This window comes from Saccostrea cucullata, unplaced genomic scaffold, assembly GCF_032062105.1.
Source record: "Saccostrea cucullata isolate Sc308-1 unplaced genomic scaffold, CSIRO_AGI_Scuc_v1 ctg895, whole genome shotgun sequence".
In the NCBI taxonomy this organism is placed as follows: Eukaryota; Metazoa; Mollusca; class Bivalvia; order Ostreida; family Ostreidae; genus Saccostrea; species Saccostrea cuccullata.
Window position 1 is genome coordinate 102385 of NW_026922913.1, and position 13054 is coordinate 115438.

Genomic DNA, 13054 nt, shown 5'->3' on the forward strand with positions numbered 1-13054 from the left:
TGCTAGACATACATAACTTACTTACATGTACAATCTCACTGCACAGTGACACGACATGACATCAGGCGATCGAGGCAACGTGGCGGGTCTGCAATCTCGCATGTTTGTGACCTTCAAGTTTCTTTTGGTTGATCGGGTGTCCCGGGCATAAAGAAATGGGTGACTTAAAATTGGTTTAATCATCCCTGGGCTTCTACACTGCTTCAATAATGATCACAGCTTGTAGATTTTACAAAACAATCCTGTCGGGGTTTTCTACGGGAAACAACTATGGACATGTTGACATTCGCTACGGAACTGCGCATTTTATGGCAATTGTCGCAAATCAAAGAAAAAATTACGAACAACTTATATTTTTTAACAGAAATAGATTCAAAAATACATAAACTGATAAATTAATCAATAATTTTTCATTCAGATTGATTAAATATGTAATTTGCATTTTACGACTTGCAAAATCTATGGAGACCCATTGACGACGTAAAATGCTGTTACCATATTGGATTTTCTTAATTCCACAGGAGGAAAAAATCTATTTTTAGCATCAACTTTTCAAATGACCTTCAAGCAAAATCAAGGATGATGACCCCACACCTTTTTCTTGTCATCTAATTGTGCATATCTTGAAATGTTTCCATGTATAATTTCATTATTTTCTGAATATATGAAATAGGAAAAGAATCCAGAATGTATTCTATAAAATTGTAAAACCTAACTTATTCCTAAGAATAAAATGACAGAGGAAATTCGAAATAAATACTTTAAATATTATTATAGTACAAACTATCATAAAATGAAATGTATAACTGGAAGAATTGAATGTATATATGTGTCACAATTACACCAAATTGCCTATTTTGGGGGGTTAAGAATCTTTCTTATAGATTTAAACACCACTCTGTAAAATGGAAGATTTCAGAAACTGAAGAGTAAATTCGGGCTAAATTTGTTCTATAATTAGCACGAATACCATATCTTTTCTACCTTGTAAATTAATCTTCAACATTTGAATATTCATCCGACAAAAATCTAAATATTTGACATTATATGATCAATTGCAAAAATTGAGATGAAATTTCATGTAAATTTATGAAAACTGAGAAATTTGAAAGAAATTATCGAGGAAATTCGGATTAAATGTTTTTATTGAATATTGAGTTTTTCATGTTTTTTTCCCACCATCTCAATTCTTGTTAGTTAGTGATCAAAAATAAGTTACAACTTTAAATTTATTGAGCAACATATTTTTTTTCTGTTAGCAAAATTATTCCCATGTGCAAATTTCAAAATTTCTCTGTGTAAAAGTACTATTTTTATGACTGACTTTCAAATGACCTTGACTGAAAATCAAGGCTGATTACACCAGTTTGTTTGGATGTTAAATAAGTGTACACAGTCTGAATATTGAGTATTTAGAAAATCAAGATTCTGCAATTATAAGAAATATGAGAAGAATCCATCCTTAAGAGTAAGACGCTTGCCATCCACGTCAGAAGTGAGTAGTAAACTAGTAACTCAAACAGACTATCTTGTTTTCTTCATGCCATGTTCGTTTATCAATCTAAAAGTAGTGACGGCGTCACGTGATTGATTTATTTAGAAAGAGCAATTTCTCTCCTAGCAGGGTTATAAATAACCACAAAATCAAGAACGATAAGCGGGTAAGAAAAGTAACAAGTGGAATAATTTTTATCTTTATATCACGGTAGAACAAAGGTCAGAAAATATAACTACTCGTAATTTAACATTCTTTCATATATAGCTTTGGGTTTAAAATGTGAAATTATAGTGTTATGAATCGTTTCCTATGACCTTTAAGTTCATTAAAACTCAGAAATATTCAGAAACCAGTAGCATCATGCCAAAAATATCATCTCGCCGAGTGAATCAGTCGCGCTTAGACCTCTGACTCCAAAATTAGTCCATACAGAATTGAAGATGGCTTCTCTTCAATGGGTTCATCTTTGAAATATATTTGCATATGTAAATATAATTAAATGGTCATTCTTTTGATGATCGAGCTTGAAAATAATACCAAACTTTTGTTAAAGAGCAATATTTACAATCATTTTTTTTAAATTTATGTCACTACAGAAAAGAGCCTGGGAAAGAGAGAAAAAAAATATGCTTCCTGTATTCTACTTACTGCTACGGTGAATATTTTTTTTTTTTTAATAAATTTTTATTTTTAATAGAATATTTCAATTGGACTTATTTTCTATATTGGAAATGCAAAATCTTCATTCAACGATATTCAGCTACAGTCATTTCTTACGACTTGTTGCCTGCAAGATACATGTAATGCACTTAATTCTTGTAAGACTAAATAACGGATGGAAAAGTTCTATTACTTGAAAAGTCTGCTGAATTTCAGAGCTTGAAGTTTGAAGTTTTTTCTATTAGTCTTTAAAAAATAATTTTTGATTGATTGTATATTGTTTAACGTCGCTCGAGAGAATTTTTCACTCATATTTTGACGCCACCACTTGTCGGTGGAGAGCTTTACTCGCCATTGAGCGGGGTGCTGGGATGTTTTCGTGCCAGCACCTACTACGACATGGGACCTCAGTTTTTGAGGTGTCATCCGAAGGACCGGTTTTCACGTCAAACAGTGGGATTCGAACCCGTGACGTAAGGATCAACTCCTTACTTCGCCACTCTAGAGCAGACGCTCTGACCACTGCGCCACGTGGGTAACTTATGCAGAAGATATTTGTATTCTTTAAAAGTTTTTTGATGTCTGCTTGTTCATATCACTCTATACACCTACCAGAGCAGGTACATTGGTTGTGATTGCACTGGCCAGCTTGATATTTGGGGCATTTAGTACAGTCGGAATCTTGTTCACATTCGTGTTTATTTGATGGTGACGATGCTAAGTTGAAAAAAGAAAATTCATGTCAAATTAATTAACTTCCAAGAAAATTGTTCACAGTTAGTACAAATACTTACTTTCACATAGACATCGAGAGTGACCGTCTAGGTTAGCACATTGTGGATATAAACTGCTTCTACAACCATATCCATGACAATCATTGTTGTAAATGCAGGACATTCCGGCTACAGATAACAATCGTGTTATTATTACTTTTTCTTAAAATAGGAAAAGAAAAAAAACTTTTATTTCTTTTAAACTGCATTTGTTTTTTCCTACAGAAAAGAACTTAACAGTTGCAACAATTATCGATGCAAACATGATCAATTAATAAGAATTATGTTCAGGGCAATTCGTTTTAAATTAGCAAAATGTATTTTCTTATTGAGTCTCTCGAACACAACAGATATGAGTCTGTATTTATAGTGCAAAAAAATAAACTATATATACATTTGGTTGTCTGGTCCATCGATTAATTTTATGCTCGTTAACTTAAAAATGACTAACATGTGGTGAAGTGAATTTAAACATTGTTCTGCTTTTTTTCTTATACATAGTACATGTCCATTATTTTAAAAAGGTTCTTATAATTGTTAATCGCATTTCCGTTATACAAGGCTGCAAAATTTTCTTTAAAATTTCCCTACTCAACTGAGGAAATTGTATTTATGTCATTCTGTACAATCGTGAAGGTCTTCTCTCTTTATCTTCTGTACTATTTAATACTAACCCATGTTCACTCTAAGTTTTCAGTATCATTCTACACACTTACCAGAGCAGGTACACTGATTGTGGTTGCACTTGCCAACTTGATATTTGGAGCATTTAGTACAGTCGAAACTTTGATCACATTCGTGTCTTGCGGATGGTGATGATGCTAAGATGGAAACAGAAAATTCACGTTGTTAATTTGATAAGCATCGCATAGGTTAATCGCCACTAGGAAATACTTACTTTCACATAGACATCGAGAGTGACCGTCTAGGTTAGCACATTGTGGATATAAACTGCTTCCACAACCATACCCATGACAATCATTGTTGTAAATGCAGGGCTTTTCGGCTATAGAAAATAATCGTATTATTATCACATTTTTTTTAAAATTGGACTAGAGAAAAGCGTTTATTTCTTTTAAAATGCATTTTATTTTTACTTATAGTCAAGAACTTAACAGTTGCAACAATTATCAATGTGCAAACATGATCAATTTATAGCTATTATGTTCAGAGCAATTCGTTTTAAATAAGCAAAATGTATTTTCTTATTGAGTCTCTCGAACACACAACAGATATGAGTCTGTATTTAAAGTGCATAAAAACAAAATATATATACATTTGGTTGTCTGGTCCATTGATTAATTTTATGCTCGTTAACTTAAAAATGACTAACATGTGGTGAAGTGAATTTAAACATTGTTCTGCTTTTTTCTTATACATAGTACATGTCCATTATTTTAAAAAGGTTCTTATAAATGTTTATAGCATTTCCGTGATAGGAACCTGCAAAATTTTCTTTAAAATTTCCCTACTCAACTGAGGAAATTGTATTTATGTCATTCTGTACAATCGTGAAGGTTTTCTCTCTTTATCCTCTGTACTATAGCTATAAAATACTACCCCATATTCACTCTCAATTTTCAGCATCATTCTACACAATTACCAGAGCAGGTACATTGGTTGTTGTTGCACTGGCCAACTTGATATTCGGGGCATTTAGTACAGTCGGAACTTTGTTCACATTCATGTCTGGCGGATGGTGACGATGCTAAGATGAAAACAGAAAATTCATGTCGTTTATTCATTAGCGTTTCATAAGTTAATCGCTACTTTGAAATTACTTACCTTCACATAGACATCGAGAGTGACCGTCTAGGTTAGCACATTGTGGATACAAACTGCTTCCACAGCCATACCCATGACAATCATTGTTGTAAATGCAGGATATTTCGGCTATTGAAAAAAATTGTAATATTATAACTTTTTTTAAAACCGGAAAAGAGAAAAACGTTTGGTTTCTTTTCAATTGCATTTTATTTTTTTCTACTGTTTTCCTTTCTTTTTCAATTCCAACCCAAAACCGTGCACAATGGTCACACTTTTAGACCTTCTGTAGATAGGAAGACCTACTGTAGTAAAGACGTTAACATTTGCAACAATCGACAATGTGCAAACATATGATGAATCGAGAAGTATTAAAGTATGGGCAATTCGTTTTAAATTAGCAGAATGTATTTTCCTATTGAATCTATCGAACACACGGCAGGTTTGAGTCTAATTCATTGATTATTTTTATATAATTTTATTTATAAATTGCTTCCACAACCATACCCATGACAATCATTGTTGTAACTGCATGACATTCCAGCTTTAAAAGAATTTAATCATTATGTAAATATTATTTTTTTCAGTGATGTAAGTATGTGTGGAGTGTGTGTGTATGTTCAGTTTTTTTTTTAGCTTTAGTGCACCTTCTTTTAAGTTTTGATTAATAAGAATGAAAACCTTTCATGTTATTTGATGTAACAACTAAAATGACCAACAAAGTAGAAATGTTAGGAATATTGAGTATGAATGTAAGAGGTTTTTCTTCTTACATGCAAAAATGTAGAGATGTTTTTAATTGGGTTAGAAATAAAAAAAAATATCTGGATTGTTTGTTTTCAAGAAACACATAGTACTCATGAGACTTCAAGGTCATGGGAATCAGAGTGGGGCTACAAATCCTTTTTTAGTAGTTATACAAGCAGCTGAGCTGGAGTTTCAATATTTTTCAAAAATAGAGTAGAATAATGAGATGTAGATGAAAAAAATGTCATTTTCATAGCTGTACTACGCTCAGTAAGATATTCACAAATCCTTTCACCTATTTAAACATGAAGAAATAATTTTAAAAAATGAATATCCGCCATTTTGAATCGCCATTTTTGACTTATAACTTAAATTACTGCTGCAGCATCATTCAGTTGTAGAATTCTGAGATGAAGAGGAAAAATACAAATCTGCAGCGTATGGATGTTTGCAAATGTTAAATCCTGAACAAAGCAGAATATAGAAACAATAGACAAATAAATCTGAGAAAATTCGATTTAAATGTAGAAACGACTAAATTTTCTGAGTTAAATAATAATGTTAGCATTCTATTATCATTTTTATTGTTGCATTACACTTAGTTAGATATTAACACATTATATTTCTCCTTTTTGAACTACATTAAGAGAAAATAATAATTATTTGCCGTTAGAAGTTATTTCTTGCTTTCTTTTTACAAATCTGGACCAGACTATTTTAGTTCATGTTTTATAAATGAAGATACATTGTTGGAGAATTTGGATTATTAAAAAGTAATTATCTGGGGTGGGTCAAAGTAGGAACAGTTTTTATGTGGAAAGAAATTTTGCAAATCACAAATATCTAATATTCGATATTTCACTGAATAAAAAGTCACTTTTATAGAATAGATAAATAATTATATATTCAATGTTATGTTGAGACCCTTCCTCCTTTCTCTGTCCATAACATTCTTGAAATCAGAAACTTTGAACATGTCTGTAATGACTATTTTATTAAAAATAAGGGGGAATTTCGATTAAAAATTAAACTTAAAAAATAAACACATCTTGTTTAATTTATTTTCTTTGTTTATTGCCTGTTTTAGTAAATTTGAAAAACTAATCTTTTAATTTTAAAATGTGTTCTCCATCCAGCAGATTTCAGCAAATCAGATAACAAGTTAAAAATTGATTCATGTATAATTTTTTAGATTATTATACCTACAGATGTATATTATGCTTTCTGATACTGTTTTTACATTTTTTATTATAAATTCCTCTACAGAATATAAAACAGTATAAAATTTATATTCTATTGATGACAATCTCTAATACTAAATATAACCGGAAATTGATATGAGATAGCACTGAGAAATCTGTATTTCTAGTAAGATCGTGTTTCACAAAACTTCAGGTGGGGGGGATCAGATACCTTTTTTAAGGGTTGAAAAACAACTTGTTGAAATACTAGACTATTAAACAAAAAAACCAGTATTTACATTAGGATTTACAAAAAATATAATAATTATGTTCAATCAATTAAAATATATCTTTAATACCGCATTAAAGGTGAAAGTTACGTTCAACTGTAAAGTGCAGAGTTATCTTTCCGGAAATGACATAAATACTGATATATTTGAACGTTAATTTGAGCGACCATCGAAACAAAGCAAATCACAAGAAACGTATGTGACTTATCAAGGAGAGTAACTGACATCCCTACGGATAACCATGAAGAAATATTGAAAATCATTTGAAAGGCATATTTTTACTGCAATAAATTAAAGGTATGTTTTCTTTTTCTAAAGATTTGCATTAATTTACCACGATGAGTAATGTAAACAGTGACTTGGGGACGTTTACAGACTTGTAGGAGAGGAGTTTATATTGAATTTTATTTAAAAAATAAGTATTTTAACATCAGTATAGTTTCAACATAACTTGAAAAAATTGATGTCAATTTCATTCAGCATACGGCACTTTCACTAAAATCTGACTTTCATTCCTAAAGGGCCCCGTGGGGATCCGGGTCAGAATAGGTCCTCAGTATCCCCTTGCTTGTCGTAAAAGGCGACTACATGGGGCAGTCCTTCGGAGGAGACCGTATAAACCGAGGCCCCGTGTTACAGCAGGTGTGGCACGATAAAGATCCCTCCCTGCTCAAAGGCCGTAAGTGCCGAGCATATGCCTAAATTTGCAGCCCTTCACCGGCAATGGTGACGTCTCCATATCAGTGAAATATTCTGGAGAGGGACGTTAAACAGTATACAATCAATCAATCATTCCTAAAGGCTATGTGAGTAGTTCAGATCGAACTCATAGCATTATCAAGTACCTGGCGTCATCTTCAAGTGCAAATTGTTGTTCCATATTCAACACTAAAAAACGTATTCTTATGAAGTTTATCGGGTTACCTGTACTTCTACAATGTTTGAACAGTTTTGAATACATGTACCTTAAATTATTCTTGTGTATTTGAAATAGATTACTACATGTAGTTCTTAACGGCAGTTATATACTGATGGGATACTATATCATGCAGTGGTATAGGTTGCTTTAGCACTGCTGAATGTTAATCAAGTTTGACATTTTGGTGACTAACATTGGTAACAACCGATTGAAACAGTAATTAATCATAATTATATATAAAAATCAACTTCTTGTAATTTTCATTTAAATATCTTAAACAAAGCATTTTAAAAAAGATTCAGGAAATTTTTATATAAAATCATCAGCTTATTTATTTTAAAAAGAGTAGAATATTGTATATAATTTTGAAGATGCATAGTTTGTTGCCTATCTCTAATGATCTCTGTGTTATAAATATATGTCATTTTAATTGAACGTATAGAGATTAAATTAAAATTGTGTAAATTAGGTACATCACACAATTGTGAAGTTTCTACATATTTAAACATTCAGAGGCCTTATGATAAATAATTTATATATCGGTTAATATTTTGAAAATTTTGACAATAATATTAAGTGTATTAAGCATGCTCCTTCTGCCAAAATTTACAAGTGTTTATAGTTTTTCTGTAGGTACACTTGTTTGAATGTGTGAAACCTAGATGTGTTGAATTTCTAAGCACATGATTAAGAAATGTGTTTAGAATCCATACACTTTTCTAAACGATTTTTTGTCACCTTCTTTATACCCCCCGCTTGAAAAGCGGGAGGGTATATATTAATCGTTAATTCCGTCCGTCTGCACGTCCGTCCGTCTGTTACGCTTTGGGGTACCCTTCTCTTATCCGCAACTCCTCTCATACCAAGGAAGGAAATTTAATGAAACCTTCACAGAATCTTTATTACATATTTTCATTGTGCAACTCCTCTGTTACGCTTTGGGGTACCCTTCTCTTATCCGCAACTCCTCTCATACCAATGAAGGAAATTTAATGAAACTTTCACAGAATCTTTATTATATATTGCCATTGTGCACCTCCTATTTTACTTTTTGATCTGAGATATATTTTGAATTTTTCAGAGCAAAACATGAATACTGCCATTATATTCATATGGGAGGCGGGGGTATTATTTAGTGAGCTCATTGCTCACAGTACCTCTAGTTTTTTTTTATATGTTTAATTCCTAAACATGTAAAATTTCTAAACATGTATAAAAAAGTGTTTGGAATCGAAACACTTATGTGCTTAGATTCTAAACAATTTCTCAAACGTGTTTAAAAATTTAAAATTGTTAGGAAATAAACATACATGTATAAAAAATAAGGTGACAAAAAAGCTTTTAGAAAAGCGTTTGGATTCTAAACACATATTTTTACAGTGATGTTACTTGAAATAATGCTTAGGAGTATATCTAATTAACTCACATATTGATCGATATTTAGGATGTATAACGGTCACAATTAAGCTTAATTTTCATAATAACCTTGTGTCCGAAATAATTTTGCCTGTGTCCAGTATGCAGATTCTTCTGATAATAAGAATAATAGACATTTGAACCTCAACGTTGTGTAAAATCAAATTTATTACTAACAAGGTTTCATTTTTTTCCCGAAATGATGACAAACTTCCTTGGAATTATATCCTACATTTAAGATTTCGATAATGATGGACATTAAATATTCATTTTTATGCTGCATCACTTTACACTTAGATAATAATCAAACTTAAGATTTTGATTTATTTATTTTTTACAACATACCGTTATTTGATTCGGGAAGGAGGGGATGAATAATCAGTCCTAAGACATTTTGAAAAGGAATAGTCTGGTTAGAAAAAATCTGTCCTCGTCTGGTCCCCCTTCCGGGTTATAAAAGAGTTCTGGAGTTCGACATTAACCATTTTTGTTAAACTTTGATTTGATTGTGATAGTGAAGAAAAAAATAAATAAATAAATAGCTCATGGAATTAAATTACTTCTACTTATGTCTAACATAAAAATAGATGATTTCACCTGAAAAGACCCCCAACCCCCTGAAGTCAAATGGTCGTCACTTAATCTAAAGTATTTCCCCCCAAATAACTTAACTCTATCCTGTCAAACGCACTTTGCATATTGCAGGACTTGACACTGTGTCTGACGAACCATCCGCCACATACTGTAGACGTACTTTGTTCCGCGTGGGATTAATTTCCAGTACTATTTTTTTAATATAATAACTACATTCCTTATGTCACTTTACTGTCAGTAGTAAAAGGCAGAGGGTGGGGGCAACCAGTCTTTCAATGCACATTTTCAATAGTAAAAGTAATGTTGGGAAATAGTGGGGCTAATGCCACGTGCCTGTTTCTATTTGCACAGTTTTTATTTAAAGGTCTTGCTTGGTCTGAAAGGAGAATAGAAAAATATATAATATTTTCATGAATAATTCTTATCACTGAATCTAACTATGAACAGAGTTTTATATGGTTATAATTCAACTTTCTGATTTAGTTGTCGCCCACATGGCGCAGTGGTTAGAGCGTCTGGTCTAGAGTCGCGAAGTAAGTAGTTGATCCTTAGGTCGCGGTTTCGAATCCCACTGTGGGACTTTGAGACCAGTCCTTCGGATAAGACCGTATAAACCGACGTTCCTCATTGCTCAATGAGTGTCAAACAATATAAAAAATCATCGATCATGGCGATAATATCTTCATGATAGTTTAGTGCTGTATTTGTATTTGAATTTGTTTCCTCCTATGCTGTTTGACCCTTGCTTTTGCGAAAGTGAAGGAACATTAAATCTCATTCGTCTGTTCGTCTGTCACAAAAAAACTTGGACCTTTTTCATACGACCTTTGAGACTTTGAGACTATCATATATATTTCATCCTGTGCACTACGTGTGAAAAGACCTTTTTAAATATGTTAAAGTATTTTTTTGTAATTTTGACCTGATGACTTTGACCTTCAGTTTAACCTACTTTAATATTATTCTAAATTGGCAAAAACTTTTGAAAGAGAAAAGGTAGGGGTTTTATACAGTGTATAATATATGTACATTACCTGTGATAAGGTCTCTCTAGATGCACTATGAATTTTAATCGGTCGACTTGACTTTGACGTTTTACCTACATCTCAAAAATTTAAACATTGGTCATAACTTTTGAATGAAAAAAGATACATGTAATTTAGGCTGGTTTAGAATAGGTCCTCAGTACCCCCTTGCTTGTCGTAAAAGGCAACTAAATGAGGCGGTCCTTCGGATGAGACCGTATAAACCGAGGCCCCGTGTCACAGCAGGTGTGGAACGATAAAGAACCCTCCCTGCTCAAAGGCCGTAGGTGCCGATCATAGGCCTAAATTTGCAGCCCTTCACCGGCAATGGTGACATCTCCATATCAGTGAAATATTCTGGAGAGGGACGCTATATAGCATACAATCAATCAATAAATCAATCTAACCTGTGAAAAGACCTTGAAGTTTGGCTCACTTTTCAAAAATGCTATCGCCCCGTGGGGATCCGGGTTAGAATAGGTCATCAGTACCCCCTTGCTTGTCGTAAAAGGTGACTAAATGGGGCGGTCCTTCGGATGAGACCGTATAAACCGAGGCCCCGTGTCACAGCAGGTGTGGCTCGATAAAGATCCCTTCCTGCTCAAAGGCCGTAAGTGCCGAACATAGGCCAAAATTTGCAGCCCTTTACCGGCAATTGTGACGTCTCCATATCAGTGAAATATTCTGGAGAGGGACGTTAAACAGTATACAATCAATCAATCAATTAAAAATGTTACATGTATCTTTTCTTTTAAAACACGGGCTATCATATTGGACAAGTGCATTACCTGTTACATGTATAAGATGTTTACCGATTATTATATTATGACCCTTGACCTTCATATTTGACTTAATTCAAATATTTTACATTTAATGATTACTTTTTAATTGCATATAAAAGGGCGTTCATATTTGACACAATATGCCATAAATAATGGCATCTGTTCCACTAAGATACCAAAAGCGGGAGACCACAATTCTTAAAATTTGCTTACAAAATATTCATTCCTACGAATTCCTACTGAAAATACTGGTATACTTGATTTTACTTTCAACATATAAAAAGTTTGATTTGTTTTTAAAAGATTTTGGGACTGTTATGTTTAAAAACATCAGATTTCATACTTAGTTCATGTAATATTTCATTGTAAAAAGAAAATAATTTTCTCCCGGTATAGTTCAGCTTGAACTGTGTTACAGTTACTGATATTTCTCCAACCTTTATAAACCTCAACGCACTTTCTGAACTCACATGATTTTTCGCACAAATTAAGGTCACATTTTAATCAAGCTAAATTGTTTAATGTGACAACAAAATATATGAAATATAGATTCTTTGTAATTATCAAAATAGGTTGGCCATGCATAGAAAACCATTTTTTAAATAATAATTTTAAAAAGCTGTTTTAGTAATTGTAAAATCTAAAATCGGTTTATGATAGTCCCTTGGTTGCCATAGAAACGGGATGTAAAATTCCTCAATTTCGTTCATTATGAACAACATTTACTTATCAGGAAAAAAAAACTGTGTCCAGTAATGAAAGGAAAATAACTATTTTAAAATTTCTTTTAACTATTTAGATTTAATACTACAGATAAAATTTATGATATTTGTAGTTTTGATTTAATCTTTCAATAGCAAATGGGCATTTTACGTATAACAACATATCAGAGAGGTGATTAGTTAATTGGAGGTTTTGGAGGCATAAAACAAAAAGGGCACACTGATTACAAAATTAGTAATAATTAATTATGAATGGCTGATATTTGATACCATTTCAAAATATGTAAAACATTGGTTGGATATACTAAGATGTAAAAGAAATTCAAAGGTAAAGATTCCTTTTTTCTACATTTTGAAGCATTTTTTGTTTCTTAATTACTTCTCTTGAACTACTCTCTAACGTTTGGACGTACAAATTGTATTTAGTAAACATTGTATGAACATTTTCTGGCGGAAGATCTTGAACATCAAAGTTTAACATTCTGGAAGAAGAAAAGACAATGAAGACAGAAGGTAAATTTGTGTAAATTATGAGCACAGGAGTCGGCAGTTTTATCAATAAATCAATGTAAACATAACCTATAGGCTTCGCGAGCGTAGCGATCAAAAGCTTGCGAAACTCATGGTTATGTATACATTTTTTTATTGATAAAACTGCCGACCCCTGTGATTCTGAACATCAG

The 13054-nt window shown here is 32.4% G+C and overlaps 1 protein-coding gene across 2 annotated transcripts in view; it reads right to left on the reverse strand.

Annotated features, from left to right (window-relative positions):
• Positions 1-2746: 2746 nt before the first annotated feature.
• The window catches only part of LOC134262780 (keratin-associated protein 5-8-like), a 32406-nt gene continuing 22098 nt past the window's right edge, over positions 2747-13054 (reverse strand). For both annotated transcript variants that reach the window (XM_062745113.1, XM_062745112.1), the window contains 6 exons: positions 4717-4824; positions 4535-4639; positions 3830-3937; positions 3648-3752; positions 2953-3060; positions 2747-2875 (listed from right to left, as the gene is read on the reverse strand). In XM_062745113.1, the coding sequence (XP_062601097.1) occupies positions 2754-2875; positions 2953-3060; positions 3648-3752; positions 3830-3937; positions 4535-4639; positions 4717-4824 (656 nt within the window). In that variant the 3' untranslated portion in view covers positions 2747-2753. The remainder of the gene's footprint in view (positions 2876-2952; positions 3061-3647; positions 3753-3829; positions 3938-4534; positions 4640-4716; positions 4825-13054) is intronic.